Below are 21,084 nucleotides of genomic sequence, written 5' to 3'. Positions count from 1 at the left end.
TTAACAAAAAAGTGTCTTTGTCTTCTCTTTCTTCTTTTCTTCTTCCTCTCCTTCCTCCTCCTCCTCCTCCTCTATCTCTGCCCCCACCAATTCTAATTTCTTCAAAGTAGCCCCCCTTTGCTCTGATTACTGCTTTGCACACTCTTGGCATTCTCTTGATGAGCTTCAAGAGGTGAACCTGACCTGAAAATGGTTTTCACTTCACAGGTATGCCCTGTCGGGGTTCATTAGTGGAATTTCTGTGAGAATCTACAATGTAAATAGTCCTGAAAATAAAGGAAATGCATTGAGTGTGTCCAAACTTTTGGTCTGTACTGTGACCTGTTCATATCGTTTATATCCCCCTCAAGAGCTCCATCTAGTGCTGACATGCTAGAAGTTTCATGAAGCTTCTGCCGATCCTCAAATCAACATGGGAAACAAGGTGTCATTCACAGAGGAGTGGTAGAGTCGAACTGTGAGGAATGTGGGGGGAAAGAATCTGAAATAAGTATGGTTGATCCAGTTTAAAGTATTGATCCAGTCTAGTCTGGACAGCTTCCATGCTGCATTTTAGTAAGTTGAGCTGAAGAACGGGTAGTCCATTGTCAAGGTTAAGGCTGGGGCATAGTGCGTTGAATAAAACATTGAAAGTAATGGGGAGGCATCAGACAGGTTTATGTGAAGGGTGTCAGGAGGAGGAGTCAGTGGAGCATGTGGTTCTGAGGTGTAGAAGGTATGAGAGGCAGACGGAGGTGATGAAGAGCAGGATCAGGGAGTCACTTGTCACTTGTGATCAGGGAGTCACTTGTCTTGTTTTCTAATTTATTTATATATATACACATATATTTTTCTGTTTGTGCCAAGAGTCAGTGGAACGAAATTTCGTTCTATGCACACTGTGTATTTTGAATGACAATAAAGTACCTATTCTTAGGGGTGCAGGAAATCACGCTAAAAGGATTACTGAGTGAGAGGGCACAGGTTAGAGTTTTGTTATGTTATTTAAAGGAAACAGGGGTGTTTTATAGAATTTGATGGATAGGCAGGAATAGAAGGTAGGGTATTGATGACAGCTGTAGGGAGTGCAGGATGAGGGTGTTTTTTGTTGTTTTTTTGCATAGATTTATCCTATTTATTTTCTATGTATGATATGGGGTAGAATGTAAGTCTAGTCTGGCTCACACTCCAGGACAGAAGGTGGCGGTGATGCACCAAAAGCTGGATGCCAACCGCCGTAAAACGAAAAGAAGGAGAAGAAGGTAAAGGTACTTTATTAGTCACATATACAGCTTGAAAGTAGCCGAGAAGAACGGGTAGTCCAGTTCCAGTTCCAGCTGTGGCTCCGCTCCGTGGTTTCCGGGTGTTTCTTCTCCGCGGTCCATCCATAGACTGAAGGTCCATCGCGGGTTTTCCCTCGGTCTCGCTGCCCGACAGGAAGTTGGCTGGTGGGTAAAACAAGGACGGAAACTAAATTCATCCTAAAAATGGATTAAAATTTGAAAACATTGTTACAGTTTTCAAGCTGCAGATTCCTCCGATGATGTCTAACGCCATGAGGAGCGGGGACATCATCCACCTGAACGTGGGAGGGAAGAGGTGAGCAGCAGCAGGACGGTGTCTGTCTGCCCGGGGAGTGTCGGCTAACCCCGGCTAGCCGCTCGGCTAACGGAGCGACGTCCGTTATCGGACAGGTCCCATCAGGTCACCCGTGGTTTCCAAAGGGACTTTACTTTACTCAAAGACGGTTTATAAACAATCCATTTAATGAATTCAATAATCCTTTTATTGAATATCTTTGCTTTACTGTAGCCTACAGCGTCGGACATCCCGTTGTCTCCATAGTAAACAGCTAACAACAACTGTAAGTTAGCTTTACGGCTTTAACTGAACTCAACGGTCGTGTAACTTACAGTCACTAACGTTATTTCATCACCATGTTTTCCAGCGCTAAGTTACGCTTCACAGACTGTCTAACTGGCTACACAGGCATACAAATAGACATTATGTTTTTATTCAGTTAATAAGGCAGATAGATAGGCAAGTTATTTAACTCGGTAAAGTAAAGTTGGGGTTGCGTTTAAGGTAACGGGCTGGCTTGTGTCCGACGATGGAACTAGGGGAAATCGACTACAGACAGGGTGCTGTAACGCTGAGGTGGTCGTATTTTCATTTAGGGACAGTCAGTCAACACAACCGGGACGAATGAAATACATTCACTGTGTTTTAAGAGTAACTTAGCCTACAAGCAGAAAGGTGTTTGGTCGGTGGCTGTGTCCGACAATGGAACTCGACGTGATAACATCCCAACCAGCACAACATTTAGCATCTCGGTTGCGTTTAGGGAAAGCAGCTGTGGTCCAGGGATCATCAGGGACAGGGACAGAGACAGCTTTTTATTAACTAGTACTCACTGAAATGATAAAGTACACGGCAGTAAACATACTCAGGAAGAAACATAACAGTAACAGTTCGAATAAGGGGAAAAAAAGGATGCTTTATATTTGGCCCACCAGGAAGTAGGGCTGAGTTCTGAGGATGGCAACCTAAAGGGAAATCCTTTAAGATAGAAGTGTGACCTCTTTAAAACTCACATTAAAACGTATTTATATAAAGGGTGTAACGGTACACAAAAGTCACGGTTCGGTACGTACCTCGGTTCAGGGGTCACGGTTCGGTACGGTTTCGGTACAACAGACACTAATTGAATGTAAAACTAAAATCTGTCTTGTGTTATAAAAGTTAAAAGAAAAAAGAATACAAAATAAAACAAGTGCATTAGGAGTGTTATAATGCCATTCATTAATTCTAGAGGGAAAAAAACGTGCACTTGACAACTGGCAACTATTATTCGAATTATTAAATTATTATTATTATTAAAAAAATATTATTAAAAAAACAAAACAATAAACTGACATCAATGTTGGTTTACACAGTTAAATTAGACTAGCAGTTACTTTGGTGATGTTTCTGGTCCTGCCTGTGTTCATAAAACATATCAGGCAGCTACACGCACATCCCCCAAAAAACTGAAGACTAGGTGCTGGACCACCAAGAAAGACACAGGTAAGGAAACAGGAGACCGCTCACTAGTTAAAAGCTCCCGTGACAGTTTAATGTCACTCACACGTTTCGGGTGTCAGCCCTTCATCAGACAAAATGTGTCTGATTATATATAGTGTGCGGTCTCCTTTTCTCCTCACCTGTCTGTGTTCATGTCAAGAGGCTTAAAAGCAGCAGGATAAGTTGTTGCACACAACTTGTCTTTTTCCTTGCACCAGTGATTGACATATCGGGTTGAACATGCGCTACGTGTTTGATGCGTTTCTAGCGACGCAGCGCGCATCCGTGAAACATCGCCGACGGACTTTGTCCGGTGGACCAGTCGCGAGCATGGATGTATTATGGTCGCGAGCCGCCGCCGTTTGTTTCATTGAGAAGCCACAGTGACATGAATGAAGCAGACAGCTCTCCTCCTCTAACTTCACTCTCTCATCACTTCTCTTCTTCGTCTGCTATGACGGCTGCAGGCAGCTTCGAGGCTCATTACCGCCACCTGGATTCGAGTGAGGACTCGACTTTTTTTTTTTTTTTTAATATTCATTCAGACGTATTCGTCGTGTGACTGTGTGCACCGAACCGTGACCCCCGTACCGTGACGGCACGGGACGAATACATATACCGTTACACCCCTAATTTATATGTTAACTTAGTTGTAATTTTGCCATTGAAAGAAAATTAGTAGAGTTTTTACAAGTAAATGTTTGTGTGTTTCAGGTTCAGCACCTCCCGACAGACCCTGACCTGGGTTCCTGACTCGTTTTTCTCCAGGTTAGTCAGCAGCTCTGCATCAACAAACGCTGCTGATTGATTGGCTCAGACAAGGAGGGTCACATGGCCGTGGCTCTGTGTTCTCTGCTACAGCAGATCACTGAAATAAACAGTAGATTGGGATTGATGGATGTAACATTCAGTAAGATGACAGTTTAAACGTCTTCTGTGTGTGTTGCTGACGGCTGGATGTTTGCGTTTTGTTTTTGTCTGCAGTTTGTTGAGCGGCCGGATTTCGACTCTGAAGGATGAGACCGGGGCTGTGAGTACAGTGGTGCTGTTCTCCTGTAGTGGCATCATGATTACACTGCTGGAGGGTAATGGATGTTGTGTGTGTTGTAATAACTGTGTGTGTGTGTGTGTGTGTGTGTGTGTGTGTGTGTGTGTGTGTGTGTGTGTGTGTGTGTGTGTGTGTGTGTGTGTGTGTGTGTGTGTGTGTGTGTGTGTGTGTGTGTGTGTGTGTGTGTGTGTGTGTGTGTGTGTTTGTCCCTCCTATCCTACCACAGATCTTCATCGACAGAGACCCCTCTCTGTTTGCTACTATCCTCAACTTCCTGCGGACCAAAGAGCTGCACCCTCGCTCCATCAACGTGCACATGCTCATGCACGAGGCCGAGTTCTACGGCATCACGCCGCTGGGTGAGACCGCAGAGATAGATAGATAGATAGATAGATAGATAGATAGATAGATAGATAGATAGATAGATAGATAGATAGTACTTTATTAATCCCTTGGGAGGTTACCCTCAGGGAAATTGAGGTTGCAGCACAGCACTGATCATACATTAAAAAGGCACAGATAGATATAGAATATAAAAATAAATATAAAATATAAAGTGCAATAAGGGCTAGAACAACAGTAATAAATACATATAAGACTGTGAAGGACAGAAACTAACATATGTAGCTATCTCACTATCACTCTAGGCCAGGGTGTGTGTGTGTGTGTGTGTGTTGTGTTCTGACATGAAGTGGGTTTTCCTGTGTCTGTTAACAGTGCGTAAGCTGCAGCTGTGTGACGAGCTGGACCGCTCCTCCTGTGGAAACGTGCTGTTCAACGGCTACCTGCCCCCACCAGGTACACCACCCTGCCCCCACACAGTGTTGGGCATGTTACTTTGAAAAAGTAATTAGTTAGTTACTGAGTTACTACATGATCAAATTAATTAATTATAAGAAAAGTAACTATTGCGTATCTTAACAAACTCACTCAAAATGTGTATTTAATGTCCTACACTTATTATAGTATTTATTTTCTGATGGGACTTTTTGAGTCACAGCAGTAGGTTCGTTACCTTTATTTGTCGGTGCAAGCAATTTTTAGAACGGCGGAGCAGAGCGGCGAGCTGCTCAAAGCTACACTACGGAGGCTCATGGGATTTCTTGGTTTCCCTCATCAAACTCATCAAATACACAATCCAACAACTCGAGACGGCATTGTTTTCGAGGTAAATTCATGCAAAACCGCTGATGCACGTTGCCTTCAGGGACAGTTTTTCAGCAAGCAGTCTCTCTATTTCCCTCTAAAACAACTCTGTCTGGTAACGTTGTGTTATTATCTCATAGCGTGGTGAATGTGCAGCTCACAACTTGTCCACCAGAGCATTTTGGAGTTGTTGGATTGTGTATTTGATGAGTTTGATGAGGGAAACCAAGAAATCCCATTAGCCTCCGTAGCGTAGCTCTGAGTAACTCACGGCTCTGCTCCGCTTCTAAAAACAGCTTGCACCTACAATTAAAGGTAACGAACCTACTGCTATGACTATAGGGATTATGGCAATTGGCCAATTTGCCAAAATGTTGAAGTAACCCTTTAACAGCACATTTTATTTTCATAATGGCGTTGTAAGGGGGGAAATAGTAACTTTTTTGATTACTCATTACTGAAAAAAATAGCAACGTTAGTAACTCTGTTATTTTAGAGGTCGTTATTCCCATCACTGCACACCACACTGTCTCTCAGTCATGAATTGTTTCCGTGTGTGTGTGTGTGTGTGTGTGTTCCCAGTCTACCCGGCGAAGCGGCGGAACCGTCACAGCGTGGCCGGGTCACAGCTCATGGGGGGGAGAGTCATGCCTGCAGAGAGAGCGCCGGTCAGACGCAGCAACACCATGCCCCCCAACCTGGGGAACTCTGGGATACTGGGCAGGGCCATCATGGAAGAGAGGCCGTCTGCAGGTAAACACACACACACACACTAACACACACGGACTAGGATTTAAAACAAAGTCTAATGATTGTATAAACACATTGAAAATTATTTTGTTTGTGTGTGTGTAGGTCAGTCATCAGACTCGGGCATGGTTCGGATCATCCTTGGTCATCACAACTGGATCGCTGTGGCCTACGCACAGTTTGTGGTCTGCTACAGGTACATGATGTCTTTGTTCCTGTTGTGAGTCTGTGTTTACAGCAGAGGTCGCACCAGACTGTTTCACTGTCTGTCATTTTGACTGGTAGGGTCTTACACATCCCATCATAATCTAGTTTTATCCGTCATATATATATTTTTTTTTACTTTTTATTGTGAAATACAATAAAAAACAAACAACATAGTGGACATAACATCGGTGTATGTACAAAGTGTGAACAAGGTCTGTGTGTAATTCAGGTATAATATATAATATAAATAGTGGCTATAGCACTAACAGAGAAATTAATGAATTATAATAGTAATATTAGTCATATAAATAACAATATTCATAATAGTATATATTTTCTCATTATTTATTTCTTTATTTTTTATCTTCTCATACATTTTCTTACAGATACTGCTTTCTTTCCTTCTTGCTATATTTATCTATATATATCTGTGCTCTATACAACCCTGTAAATGTCCCCATCATGGGATGAATAATGGATGATCTGTTATGTCTAGATAAGAAAAATCAATAATGAAAAAAAACAAACATTCATGCCTCCTGCAAACTGTGTAGAGAGATGCACACAGCAGGTGGAGGACAATAATAACATGTTGACAGCATCAGAGCTGCTGTGACCTCATCTCCAGATTCTTCTCATTGTCATTAGTTCGTGGTGGTCGCAGCTTTTCTGACTGGTTCCTTTCACATTACATTTCCACAATGACCTCTTCACTGTTTGGAGACAAAGAGCTTCTGGCACCAAACACACCTGGAGTTTGAACTGTGTTTCTTCAGGATATGATGGGATGGTGTTAGGTAAAAGTTCAGTTTGGAAACATTGTGCTGTTGTGAATTAAAACACGTTCATTCAGACTTCAGTGGATCGATACGTCTGGACTGAGAACGCCAAAAATATGTAATAATGTAATACATTTTCATCTCATGATGTAATAACACTGCATTTTGTAATAATCTGCCACATTTTGTAATAAAATTCTTGAACGCAATGTGTAATAAACTTTGCCGTATTTTGTAATAAGTTGTTACATAATGCACCAAATTATTACATTTTGTTTCATTAGAAAAATGGAACACCCACATTTTGTAATAATTCTGTGCATTACGTAACAACTTATTACAAAATGCAGCAAAGTTTATTCCATATTGTGTTCAAGAATTTTATTTCAAAATGCAATGTTATTACATGAAAATGTATTACATTATTACATTATGCAGCGCTACACACCTGTTAGAACCTTGACTTCCCCTTTTAACTCCGTCTGTGTTGTGTCTTCGTCAGGGTGAAGGAGTCGACCGGGTGGCAGCAGGTCTTCACCTCCCCTCGTCTGGACTGGGTGATTGACAGGGTGGCGCTCAACGCCAAGGTGATGGGCGGCTCGCTGGGAGACAATGACAAGATGGTGGCCGTGGCCTCTGTGACCGAGATCATCCTTTGGTCCATCTGTCCAGACGGCAACGGGAATGAGATTGGTATGACCTTTAACCTCCAACGGTCAACTTCACTGTGACCTCTTCATATTCTCTCTCTCTCTCTCCAAAACACTTTTTTTTGTGTGGTCTGACCCATGAGCGCTCTGTTTTCACATAGTAATGAGTACTGAGCATTTGGTTGATGGCACGGTGACATCAGTGACTGCGTTTACATGCACTTCAGTACCCCGGTTTTAATCGGATTTTTTAAGTACCCCGTTTTTTGATCAAATTCGGGGTATGGTGTTTACATGAACTTAGAGAAATCCGGTTATTCAGTATCCCTGTATACATGATAGATACAGTAACCCGGTTTCTGATTACTGCGTCTTATGTACGTATGCGTGTTTTATGTTTATTGTTTACAACAGGAAGCGCAACTACTAGGAAATATGTAGGTCAGAAAATTTACAAATTAAAGATGCTGCCATGTTATATAACTTAATAAAAGAAAAGAAAATTTAATGCAGACTGATCGGTTCATTGTAAAACATGCATTTATTGACGTAAAAGTGGTGATTTCTGTACACACGTTAGGCTACAGAGCCTCCAGGCAGCACTGCTCCTCCAATACACACATGAAGCTTCACTTTTTATTCAAACAAACTTCTGCTACAGCCACAATTGTTAGATTTCGCCAATGAGACCAGCATTTATCTCCTAAAAATAATATAACCAGCCGGCAGTAAACATCTAAAAACGGGTGAGTTAATTAACGATGGTTTTCTCCCCCGAGGTGACGGAGTAGTCTGGCCGGCGAGCACGTCAGGAGACGGGGTTGCTGCCTCTGTGATGTCCCGGTCACAGCTCACACAGGTGGAGCTTCACTCCTCCGGAAAACGTCGTAGCAAACTTGTGAACAGCCGCCATTTGGATAAACCGACCGCACATTGGATATCTAAACTGTTACTTTCTCGCATGAAAAAATATTAAAACTTCTCGTCGCTCCAGAAATGCGCTCTTTGTCGCAGCCATTGTGTTAGTAACGTATCTATGGTAACGATTACGTCAGCTGGCTGAGTGGCTTTCAGATATCGGGGTACTGTGTTTACATGCTCCAGTATCCTGGTTTCTTTCGGAGTTCTCCAGGCAGCAAAATCGGGATATGAGCTTATCCCGATTTCTGGAATCGGGAAATGGTGTTTACATGCGCAAACACAAAAACGGGGCACTTCGAAATCGAGGTACTGAAGTGCATGTAAACGCAGTCATTGTTATTGTTCAGTGTTGTAACTTGCAGTGTTTGAACAACAAGGTGTACGTCTGTCCTGCAGGTGTCTTCAGTCTCAACGTGCCGGTGGAGGCTCTCTTCTTCGTGGGTAACCAGCTCATCGCCACCAGCCACTCAGGGAAGGTCGGAGTGTGGAACGCTGTCACCAAACACTGGCAGGTGGGCGGAGACTCACTCTGTGTCGAAATGACTTTTATTAAATTAGGGCTGGGCGATGAGGCCAAAAAAACCAACAAGATTTTTCACAACAAAGCTGATTCACGATTTAAATTGATTTTTTCTCCCCTACTTCAAATCAGTCTGCAGATGGCAGAGAGACATTGTTCAAACAAGTTTGAACTTTATTCTGTTCTATTCTGTTATTCTGTGATCAGAAACAACAGGCCAAAAGAAGAGCTGGCAGGCTGCTGTTGTAAACAATAAGTATGTAACTGTTCAGTGAGCTTCTGCTTTCAAACTGACAGTGACACAATGCGTCACGCAGCCGGTTTGCAAACTTTGTAAGAGTTCAATCCAATCCACTGTATTTATAAAGCACAATTTAAGATAAACACAAAGGTTTCCAAAGTGCTGCACAGTAAAATAAACACAACAAAAACATAATAAAGAGATAAAATACTAAAGATAAAAAACACAATAAAACATAATAAATAAAGGAGCCTCTGCTGCTCCTCTCCCTTCAGCCTGGTGTTTGGCTGCACTTTGTATTAAAACAGTTCAGCATGTGAAGATCTAACCTCCATCTGAGCACAGTCAGCTGAGCCAGAGCTCAGTGGATGTGGCTGCACAGCTGTAGCAGCGTCTGTGTTTATAAGATCGGCAAGAGAAAAAAAACACATAATTAATCGATTGATGGCCCAGCCCTGTGTTGAATCTGATCTGTTCAGGTCTGGATTCTCTCACTGACACTGAACGATCCACTGCAGATGTGTTCTTGAGGATTTTCTTGAGCTGTTAAACACTCAGTGTCAGTGTCGTGTCCTCTGTTGTCTCTGTGCAGAACCAGGACGTGGTTCCCATCAGCAGCTACGACACGGCCGGCTCCTTCCTCATCCTGGGCTGCAACAACGGATCCATCTACTACATAGGTAAGAAACTACAGGAACTACAGATGCTTCTGTCAGAGGGTCAGTTCACCACCTTAGTCCAAACTACAATATGGTAACAAGCTGAAGTTTTGCTGAGACATTGGTGGTATTCAGAGGATGAACCTCAGCGACTTTGGTGACCCTGACCTTTGACTTGACTGGATGGATCGGCACTAAATTCAGTTCAGATGTTCATGGGCCCAGATCATCAATTTTTATATAATTATTATTTGATAAACGTGCGTAATGTGAAATGTCTGGACTCTGGATGGATTAGTTTAGTAGTAGTAACTGTCATCACACAGGACATAGACACACAAGCTGATCATAAATAAATGCATTCTAGATAACACAAAATGCTACTTTATATGATGATAATGACTGAAAAGGTTTAGACTGAAGCATAATGCTTACATTTGCCTATCCTACATAAAATCCTAACTTAAGCTACAGCCAAAAAAAAAAAGAAGTTGGATTTAAAATCAAGTGGATCCCTGTATGATCGATTGTTATCTGTAAATGATATGATTAAAGATTAGTTTGAAGTGAGAATCCCTGCTGACGTCCCTGTTTGTCTCTTTGTTTGTCAGACGTCCAGAAGTTTCCTCTGAGGATGAAGGACAACGACCTGCTGGTGACGGAGCTGTACAGAGACCCCACCGAGGACGCCATCACCGCCCTCAGCGTCTACCTCACCCCCAAAACCAGTACGCAGCCGCTCAGCAGCTTCACTGACGCTCTGATCACACTGATGTTCACAGCTGGAGCCACAGCACCACAACATCCAAGTCACTGGAGCTGCTGTTTGTTGATAAACAGGGTTCTTACGGATCCTTAAAAAGTCTTAAAAGGCATTGAATTCATTAATCTAAAAACAAGGCCTTAATTGGTATTAAAATGTCTTAAATCAATTTTTCAAAAGTCTTAAAAATGTTAACACATGGTAAGTGGGATTTTATGGTTGTAATTAGTCTCAAATCTCAAAATAATTGGTAACATTCTGACATAGAGAAGTTAGTGGCGGCCGTCAACGCTAAATCTCTCACCGCCACCAGCTCCCGAGTCAGTTTTGTTTTTTTATTATGAAAGACAGCTGCGGAAAACTCGTGCGAGTTTGTAGTTTTCACCAAAGTCCGAACTTTTAATGGAAACAGACAGAACTCAAATTTCTTTTAATGCGCATTTCCCAGTTATTTTAATCACTTTGGATGGAAACATACGAACGAGCAAACGTGTCCTTTTTAGTTCATCATCTCCTCTCCACAACTACACAGCTGTTAAATGATGTCACTCCCCCCCAATTATTCATGTAGCAGTCGCTTTACCTTGGACCACATAGGAAAGTGGATAAAATTGTCCCTAACCCTATCTATGTGGTGACATTTTTTCTTTTTTTTTTGCATTTGTGTTTATTGTGAAGTCTGTCTTAAATTTCATTTCAAGTGGCTTTAAAAATGTCTTAAAAAGTCTTAAATTTAACTTGGCTTAAGCTGTAGGAACCCTGGATAAAGGAAACAAAGTGTCACAACAAGTTATCAGTCTGTTCTGGTGCTGGTATCAAATAGTATGAAACAATGAATCTAATGAGAGACGGTGGTATTATTGGATTCATTTGGTGACCATCTCGTGTCTGTTCCATCCACCAGGCGACAGCGGGAACTGGATTGAGATTGCGTATGGGACCAGCTCCGGGACGGTCCGAGTCATCGTCCAGCATCCAGAGACGGTGGGCTCGGGGCCGCAGCTCTTCCAGACCTTCTCTGTCCACCGCAGCCCCGTCACCAAGATCATGCTGTCGGAGAAACACCTCATCTCAGGTCTGAGTCTGAGTGACGCTGAATTCAATATCAATATCAATACAACTTTATTGTCCCTGCAGGGAAATTTGTCATGGACAGTCATGTGCCGCAAGTAACTGCATTACATAAGTACACAAAATAGATAAAAAACCAGTACATTTGACATTCCTCGCACAGTTCTCACATACACACAACTCTCCCATTCACACAGATACCTATAAATATGGTAGATAAAAAAGTACTGATGAGAACTATTAAAAACTCAAATAAAGTGCAGGAGTGTCAGGAGCGTTAAAAAGATTTTAAAAAATATAATTAAAAAAAATAAAATAAAATTCACATTCACATGGAGTCCGGCAGACGGCACGCCGGATGTCATTTTAGTGGACCAGAGAACGATGGCAAAACTTGGGGCTGGCCGGCAAAGAATGCCGTCCAGAGTTAAAATATTTTAACTTTTGCCGTCTTGCCGTTCACGTTCGGTTCCGTGGCTGTAGTCCGTCTGCCGGATTCCATGTGAATGCAGCATAACAGCAGCGTTCAGAGATTGTTGTCATTGTCGGACGTCTTTTCTCCTCCACACCTGACCTGCCAACTGCGTCTCTTGGTCTTCTCAGTCTGCGCGGACAACAACCACGTGCGGACGTGGACGGTGACGCGGTTCAGAGGGATGATCTCCACCCAGCCGGGCTCCACGCCGCTCACCTCCTTCAAGATCCTCAGCCTGGACGATGTGGACGGACACGGGGGCTGCAGCGCCGGCACGGAGATAGGTAACACACCCCCACACTCTCACACTACCAGCTGATGCTTTCATTGTTTCTATTCTAGGGCTGCAGCTATCGATTATTTTTGTAATGGATTAATCTAGCACTTTATCGATCGATTAATCGGATAATTTTTTTTTGCGTTTTTAAACAACCAAAACAACAAAAATGATATGGCTTCGAATGATCAAGCATTTGGCTTTTTTTATTGGCTCCAAAAAGCCCATTTATTGCTAGTGCAATAAGTAGGTAACAACACAGTTAACTTACTGTAAATTTAAACATACAACATTGCAAATAAGGATTGCACATTTGCTCCTTCTGAAAATTACCTGAGACCAAAGAATATAAAATATCAAGCCAAACAGGTTAACAATATAAAATGTATATATAAAAAAAATAAATGTAAATAATACAATTATAAGTCAAGACTTGGCATAAAAAACAAATTATGTTTTCTATTAAAATTCTGATTAAAAATCGGGTCAGGTCGGACCACGGGCTTCTTTATTTATTTATTTATTTATTTAGCCGTGGTCCAGGTGCTGGCGCCGCTGCAGTAGACACACTGCACCTTGTTCTCTTCCTTTTTGAGTATGTAATGATCCCAAACTTTAGATTATCTCTGCCGTTTACGGACATCCCGACTCTCCGCCATCGCGCACTAGTGGTGTGTTTCCTTAACAACGGTCCGTGTGGAACAATATCCCTGCGCGTCATAGGAATATAACGAAGCTTCGAGGCAGAGTTTTTGCCTCGAGCTATTTTTTGTTATCGAGTTAATCGATAACACAGTCACTGAATAAAACCAGAAGTATCTTACTGGTGTCTTACCTTTATCAGCTTTGCTTGGACCAAACTGCAACCAGTTCTAATGTTGCAAGAACGAGCAGTGAGAATCGTTGCCTTTTCTCCTCCAAGAAGTCACTCATTAGCTTTGTTTCATAATATATCAGATGAATAACCTCCAAACTGCTCAATTTGTAAATGGTTCTTTTAACAAAACACTTCCCTCCTTTTTTCACAATTTCTCTTCTGCAAAGCGATCAATTTCATAATCACTCAACCCATAAAGCATCCCAGCTCCAGCCCCCACAATCGCAAACTGTTTCATCTCAATTCAAGATCTCCTACAGAGGTTCCAAGATATGAGAACACTTTATTAAACTCTCTCAAGTGTCATTTAAACAATCTGTGAAACATATCTTAATCTATTAATAGTTTAATAATCTGTTTTTTAGTTTGTAATAGCTTGATGTGTGTGGGTCAGTGACAAATAGCGGTTGCAAAGATGAGCAATTCAGAAATATTTTTTAATCATTGTTTTAAAAGCATGCATCAGAGTTGTTAAAATGTTGGTTTTATGTCATTTGAAATTTTTTAAACAAAAGTAAGACTGACTGGCCCTGAAAATGTCCAATGGTGCAACCACAAGGGAATGATATTTTATCCTAAGTGTACTTCTAAAAACTTACTTATACTTTCTTCTGAAAAAATGTAATTGAAATAGATTTGTAGCTGTGTTTCTATCTTTAAATGCAGGGTTAGGGTTGCATTAAGCATTGTGGTAATACCGGGTAGGACACATCAGGACATATCCTAAAAACACAGCTTTTTTTCTAAATTATGTGACAAATTATAAAAAATGTTAAGAAACAGGGTGTTGCATTACAAAAGTGAATTACATTTATTCCACACCTGAGTCCAGATCTATTTTCCATTTGTCCATTTTTCATGCCCTATCAGGGAAGTCCTCTTGTCATGTCTGCTTTGTCCAATGTTTTTTTTATGGTAATTGTATTACCTGCTTTTTAATATGTGCAAAATAAACAAAACAGAACAAACTGGAGTAAAGCACTTTAATGAATATTCCCTCAGAAATAACCGTCCCTGTAATGCAGCTTTTGTCCAGCAGAGGTCCCACTGAAATGAGTGTGTTGGGACTCAGGGGACAGACGATGACAGTGTGTGTGTGTGTGTGTGGTTTCAGGGCCGTACGGCGAGAGAGACGACCAGCAGGTCTTCATTCAGAGAGTGGTACCGGACACCGACAAGCTGTACGTCAGACTGTCGTCCAATGGGAAGAGGTGAGTGGCACCGTGAGAGAGAAAAAGATGCTGGAGCCTTTGAAAGAGCTGCGAATGAGTGGATATTACACTCTGCTAGGGTTGTTCGGTATACCGGTACTAGATTGGTACCGGGGAGCTGACGCATTTAAAAAGGTACTATACTGTGCTTAGATGGGACCGGTACTTTCATTTTGCGCCGCCGGCAGCGGTGACGTCGCCACGTGAAGTCGAACGATATTGCATTGATGGGGGGGGCAGAATCAATTTGGTCTACGTATGGGAAACAATAGGTGTGTGTGTTTCAGTAAAATGAACGTTTGTGTTTCATTCTATAAACCACTGATTTCTCCCCAAAATTACAGCTGGTCAAAATAACAAAAAAGATGCAGTGTTTTCAGACCTCAAATAATGCAAAGAAAACAAGTTGATATTCATTTTTAAACAGACCACTAATGTTTTAATTTAGGAAGAGTTCAGATTAATATTGATGGAATTTTAATCCTGCAGCAGCAGTGACTGTTTACTGATTTACTGATTATTTACTGATGCATGCGTTATAGTTCTAAGATTTTCTATTAAAATAAAGTCAATAATGACATTTTTTGTGTTCTCTTTGTATTTGGAAAAGTACCGAAAAGTATCGAACCGGTACCAAAATGTTGGTGTCGTGACAACACTACACTCTGCTCTAACTGTGTGTGTGTGTGTGTGCCAGGGTGTGTGAGGTGCGCTCGGTGGACGCCACCTCCATCACCTCCTTCATGGTCCACGAGTGCGAGGGCTCGAGCCGCATCGGCTCCCGGCCCCGCCGCTACCTGTTCAGCGGCCACGGCAACGGCAGCATCCAGATGTGGGACCTGACCACCGCCATGGAGATCGCCGGCAAGGTGGACATCAGAGGTCAGGCTGCTCTAACCTGTCACCACCACACAGATCACAGGGTCTAACTGTAACCCAAACACCTGTATGTGTCTGTGTCTCTGCTGAGTTGTGTGTGTGTTTGACGTGGCCTCTGATTGGTTGTCTCGCAGCGCTGGGTGGACCAACGGAGGAGGAGCTGCTGGAGCTGTTGGACCAGTGTGACCTGGCTCTGACCAGAACACCTGACAGTACACCCAGAGCCTCTACCTGCAGGTACACACACACACACACACACATACATATACAGTGCCATGAAAAAGTATTTGCCCCCTTCATGATTTCTTACTTTTTTGCAGATTTGTCACACTTCAACGTTTAAAACAAATGTTAAAGGGACAACGAGGAGTTTCTACGTCGGCAGAACGAAAAATTCCGCGACAATAAAAAAGTCTCACGTTAATGTGGATGAATCTACGTTACCACTTGTTAATGGTCCATTTTAGATAAATCTATGGTTTTGTCTCTATGGTTATTTTGTTATTATTAGTGGTGGTGGAAATGCTGGGCGAGCCGACCAGCGTTTCTTTACTTTCGGTTTCGTGGCGAGTCATGAGAATAACGCCGCCGAATCTCCGTTTATGGTGGGAACTACGACGGTATGTGATCGTCTTCCAACCTCTGACTTTAATTCTTGATGAATGAAAACATGAGTCTGTCTTGCGCCGGTCAAAGAATTTCACGGTGCAGAGGCTCATAAATGTAGTGTGGAAACACTTCGCTTTGCCAAAACTCCTCGTTGTCCCTTTAATATTAGACAAAGATAACCCAAGTGAATATAAAATGCAGTTTTGAAATGATGATTTCATCTATTAAGGGGAAACATTCAAACCTACCTGGTCCTATGTGAAAAAAGTAATTACCCCCCTTGTTAAATCATAGTGATAAACCACATTTTTTGGAAAGCTGAGTTCAGTGTACTGTCCACACCCTGATAACCCCGTTGAATCAAGAAACCACTTAAGTAGAACCTGTCTGACAAAGTGAAGGAGGCTGAGAGATCTCAAACAGCAGCTCATTATGCTGTGATCTAAAAAAAACAACTGAAACAGTTCTTGATTATTATTTTTTTTCCAGGTGGTTTTAGATGGTTAATCACAGTTAATTCAGGATTTAACAAGGGGGAGGATTACTTTTTCACATAGGACCAGGTAGGTTTGGGTTAGGTTTCTAACCCAACAACTCTGTTGGTTCTGCCTTTGGCCTGACTCATAGTTTGAGTCAGTCGCTGGAAATGATTAATAATGATTGTTGATGATGATAAAGATGATGTTGATGATGATGATGATGATGGTGATGATGTGTGCTTAGTTGCTTGTAATATTGTTAAAGGGATAGTAGCATTTTTTGCTAGTGGGGTTGTATGATCTACAAATAGCCCCTAAGTACTTTAATTGCAGTAGAAGACTCTCTGCACTCCTCCCGTTAGCAACGCCAGCCCATAATAGCCCTGCCCAGAGATTTACAACATACAGTGTTGTGAACAGACCCAAAGAAACGGCCTATTTTCACGGCCTAAAAGAGGTTTTACCTGAAAAAAAATACACAGTTCCATTGTTCGCTATAATATAATTTTTTCCAGCCCTTCAAAGTGCAGGAAAAACACAGTTTTTATTTGGACCTAACCCGCCAAAATGTATTAAACAATTATTTATATACTATTAAAAAGAAATTCAGTAAAATTAATACTTTTATTCTGCCCCCCTCAGACATTCTGTGGATGCATTATTTTGGAAAAATGTATCCTTTTGATGAAAAAGTTGTAGCTATAACCTTTAAGTTAACCCTCCAAATGATGAAACTGAGTCTGTGATCAGGACACAAACAGGCGTCATGTCCCTCCTCCTCCTCCTCCTCATCATCATCATCATCACCACACCACTTTGTTTCTGACGCTGAGTTGATGTTTGGTGCTGACGCTGCTGTTGTCGACTTCCTGTCCTCCAGTCTTCACTCCCAGCTGAGCGACGGCTGCCGGTCGGAGCGGCTCCACTCGGCGGCGGGGGGGCGAGGCCTGGCCGGAGCGTGCAGCTCGTCGGCCTCGCTGTGCGGCAGCCTCCCCCGACACGCTCACGCTCCGCCCCCGATCCCGCTCGCCAAGCCCGCCGCCGCCCCCCGAGAGCCCAGCTTCCCGGCCGGAGGACTCGGGGCCGGACCGCCGAGTCTGGCCATTCCCGCCTACGGCCACGGCCACGGCTCGGCCTGCAGCCCCCGCCCCCAGCGCCACCCGGACCGGGACCGGGACCGGGAGAGGGAGAGCGGCTCGGTCCGGCGGGGCAGCTTCGTGGAGCGCTGCCAGGAGCTGGCGAAGGGCTCGGAGGCGGCCGGGGGGTCCGGGTTCGGGGTGCTGGCGGGGTCGGACGGCGCCCGGCGGAGCTTGGCCGTGTGCAGCGAGTTAGAGGCCCGGTTCAGCCACCGGACCCCCACCACCTTCTCCGTGTCGCCCAGCGCTCGCCATTCCCCCGGGACGCCCTCATCGTCATCGCTCTCCTCTTCATCTCCGTTATCCTCGTCGTCGTCACAACGCAGAGCCACGCCCTCTTCCCCGACAAGCCCCGCCCCCTCGGCGGTCAGCCCCACCCGGGCTCAGACCCCCGTTTCACCTCACCACCACGCCGCCGTTGCTATGGCGCCCGCCGATGTCCCAGCATCGCCCGAGAGAGCCACGAGTCCAGACAGCCCCGCCGCCGCCGCCGCTGCCGCCGCCGCCGCCGCCACTGCCCCACCCACCAGCCCCAAGCCGCACATGAACGAGACCAGCTTCTGATTGGCCGATACGACTGCAGCTGGGAGCGAATCAGAGGACGACTGAGAAACTGAAATAACTCAGATGGAGTCGGTCAGAGCCGAGGCCGAGGTCTGAGTGAGATCTGCTGCCATGGCTACCACATGTGGGATGGCTGTTTCCAGGATCAAGACTAACGAAACAATGTCAGAAACGGAGCAGAACCACTGGTCTGAACCGGTCTGAACCGGTCTGGACCGGTCTGAACTGGTCTGAACCGGTCTGAACCGGTCTACTGAAGCTGCACTGATCAAGACTTCTTACATTATTAATCAACCAATTAACTCAAAGGGCTTATTGGTAGTTCTGAACCTAGTAACCGTTTGCTTAACCCCCATCCCAGATCTGTATGGTTTAAAGGGATAGTTCAACATTTTGGTAAATTGGACCATTGCCAAAATCCCTATAGTTTTTAGGAGTAGGTTTGTTACCTTTATTTGTCAGTGCAAGCTATTTTTAGAACGGTGGAGCAGAGCCGTGAGCTGCTCAGAGCTACGCTACGGAAGCTAATGGGATTTCTTGGTTTCCCTCATCAAACTCATCAAATACACAATCCAACAACTCCACAACGCTCTGGTGGACAAGTTGTGACCTGCACATTCACCACGCTATGAGATAATAACACAACGTTACCACACAGAGTTGTTTTAGAGGGAAATACAGAGACTGCTTGCTGAAAAACAATTAAAGGTAATAAACCTACTGCTATGACTATAGGGATTATGGCAATGGACCAATTTGCCAAAATGTTGAACTATCTCTTTAAAGCAACTGTGGCTAATTCACCATCAACATTCACAGTCATTTATAAAACAGTGGATCATTCATTTCAGGTACAAAGACACAAGTGGAAACAAAACAACACAGATCAGTGTTGTTGTTGAATTACACACAGTTCTATGTGAAGAAATATTGGAAATTATGAAATATTCATAGAAACATCAAAACACATGTGTAAGCTTTGACAGACTTGGAGACAGAATAAAAGCTGGGATAGGAAAAAAAAAAAAGTTTCTGTCCACCAGTATTAGGTGGGAAACTGTCTCTCTCCGCCTAAAACTGAAGATCCACTGTTTCATAACTCACTTTGGGTTTCCATGGCAGATTTGTGTCCAATCAGGAGGAAGGATCACCAGCTCGGTCTCCCGGTCTGCCGCTGTGGGAGTCGAGACACTGTGGGAGCATTTATCAGCTTTAAAAGAGCCAGATGTTTCCTCTCAGGAGCTGCTGGAGACCAAACACACTGAGCTGCCGTGTCCTCGGCTTCTCACACTGACACTGAACTGTGTTTACTTTGCATCTGTAGCATTTTGATAAACCGACAAACAGACTCTTTCTATCTAACCAGAGCCTTTTCTATCTGCTCCTCTTCTCACTGTGATTTTAACGAAAACAAAAAAAAGGTTTTTATAGAAGCTTTATATTTTAAATTTGTATGTTTAAAACCTTGTTCAGCAAATTGTAATTTAATTAATTGCATGCAGTGATGAGAAGTAGAAACAGGTCATCAGATGGTCCATCTCCACCAGACCTGAACGTCTCACTGTGTTTTCCATTCTCCTCTGTCTGACGCTTTGTTCTGCAGCTCTGTTTCCATAACAACTCATGTATTCATCACAGAAAGAACAACCACACCATGTAACCCTCATCTTCAATACTTCATTATTTAAACTTTATTTTTTACATGACTAAGTTAAAGTTGACCTGTACACTTGGATCAGCTAGATAGTACTTTGATAGTGTGCTGCATTTACTCCTCATCCTGATTGTAGTTTTGAATTTTTCACTTCACTACAGTATGGATATAGATTATATTACTGAAATAAATAATGAGTAAATTATGTATTAAACAGTGATAACAATATAGCTTGATACAGCTGGGAAGGGCTGAGAAATATGATATAGTAGCATCTAATTGTAGGTCCTATGGTCTGTAATGGTTTTCCATCATACTTTCATAATAATGAAACTCCTATTATCTTATTTATCTCCAGGAAGCTTCCAAATATGTTATGAGAGGAAACATGGAGCCTTAAATGAAGCATCCAGCTTCTTTCTGTTTTATTTTGAAGCACTTCCTGTCCAATCAGCCGCTCCTCCTGTACTGTATGTCCACTCTGTGTAGTGTTATCACTGGTCTTCACTCCTGTCCTGCTGATTTCCCGTCTACACCTGCGAGTGCTGGACTGTTTCCTCGGTCTCTGTGGGTTTTACCTTAAGCACACGTGTTGAACATGAATGAAACCCTCAGCATGGCTACACATCTGGATTGTTGTTCAGTCTGCGACATGAACGTTCAGAGCCACGGAGCCTTAAAAGCATTAAAACACACTTGAGGTCGATGACTTGATTGAATCACTATTATCTGCAGATGTAAAAGAAATGATACGGCCTGTGGCATGTAGAACTGAGGGAAGTACGGTGGCCCTGAGAGCTCAACACACTGTGTCTTAAGAAAACATGCAAAGACACAAACGTGCTACTAAGTCAGAGAAGAACTACTATAGATGGAGATGTAGACGTTTCCATAGAACGCTGTGAGAGTCGTGGGACTGTTTGTAACCGTGTTCCTAACCAAACATGTTTTTCTAACTGACTTTGTAATAAAACAATAAAAGAAGTGACTCATTTAGATGTGCTGGGAATCATTTGGAAATGACAAGACGCCATGTTTTTACTCCAAAAGCATTTATTAAACTGCAAAAACTAGTCAACAGCAAAACTTCTTCACATCTTCAGCTCGCTGAGTAAAAACTAATCAG

At 43.0% G+C, this 21,084-nt stretch overlaps 1 protein-coding gene across 1 annotated transcript; it reads left to right on the top strand.

The window, feature by feature from the left end:
- The first annotated feature begins 1,378 nt into the window (after positions 1-1,378).
- On the top strand, positions 1,379-18,687 carry shkbp1 (SH3KBP1 binding protein 1). Its single transcript, XM_085796580.1, has 17 exons — positions 1,379-1,578; positions 3,757-3,810; positions 4,027-4,072; positions 4,317-4,449; positions 4,808-4,888; positions 5,819-5,989; positions 6,092-6,182; positions 7,475-7,665; positions 8,940-9,055; positions 9,897-9,984; positions 10,575-10,691; positions 11,631-11,801; positions 12,401-12,556; positions 14,541-14,637; positions 15,335-15,519; positions 15,651-15,753; positions 17,485-18,687. Exons 1-17 carry the CDS (start codon positions 1,520-1,522, stop codon positions 18,302-18,304), a joined length of 2,679 nt encoding a protein of 892 aa, XP_085652706.1. The 5' UTR covers positions 1,379-1,519; the 3' UTR covers positions 18,305-18,687.
- Positions 18,688-21,084: the final 2,397 nt, after the last annotated feature.

Source organism: Trachurus japonicus, chromosome 13 (genome assembly GCF_045865225.1).
Source record: "Trachurus japonicus isolate A0001 chromosome 13, Traja_1.0".
NCBI lineage: Eukaryota > Metazoa > Chordata > Actinopteri > Carangiformes > Carangidae > Trachurus > Trachurus japonicus.
Note: the sequence above shows the minus strand (reverse complement) of the source record. Positions and strands in the feature narration are given on the sequence as shown.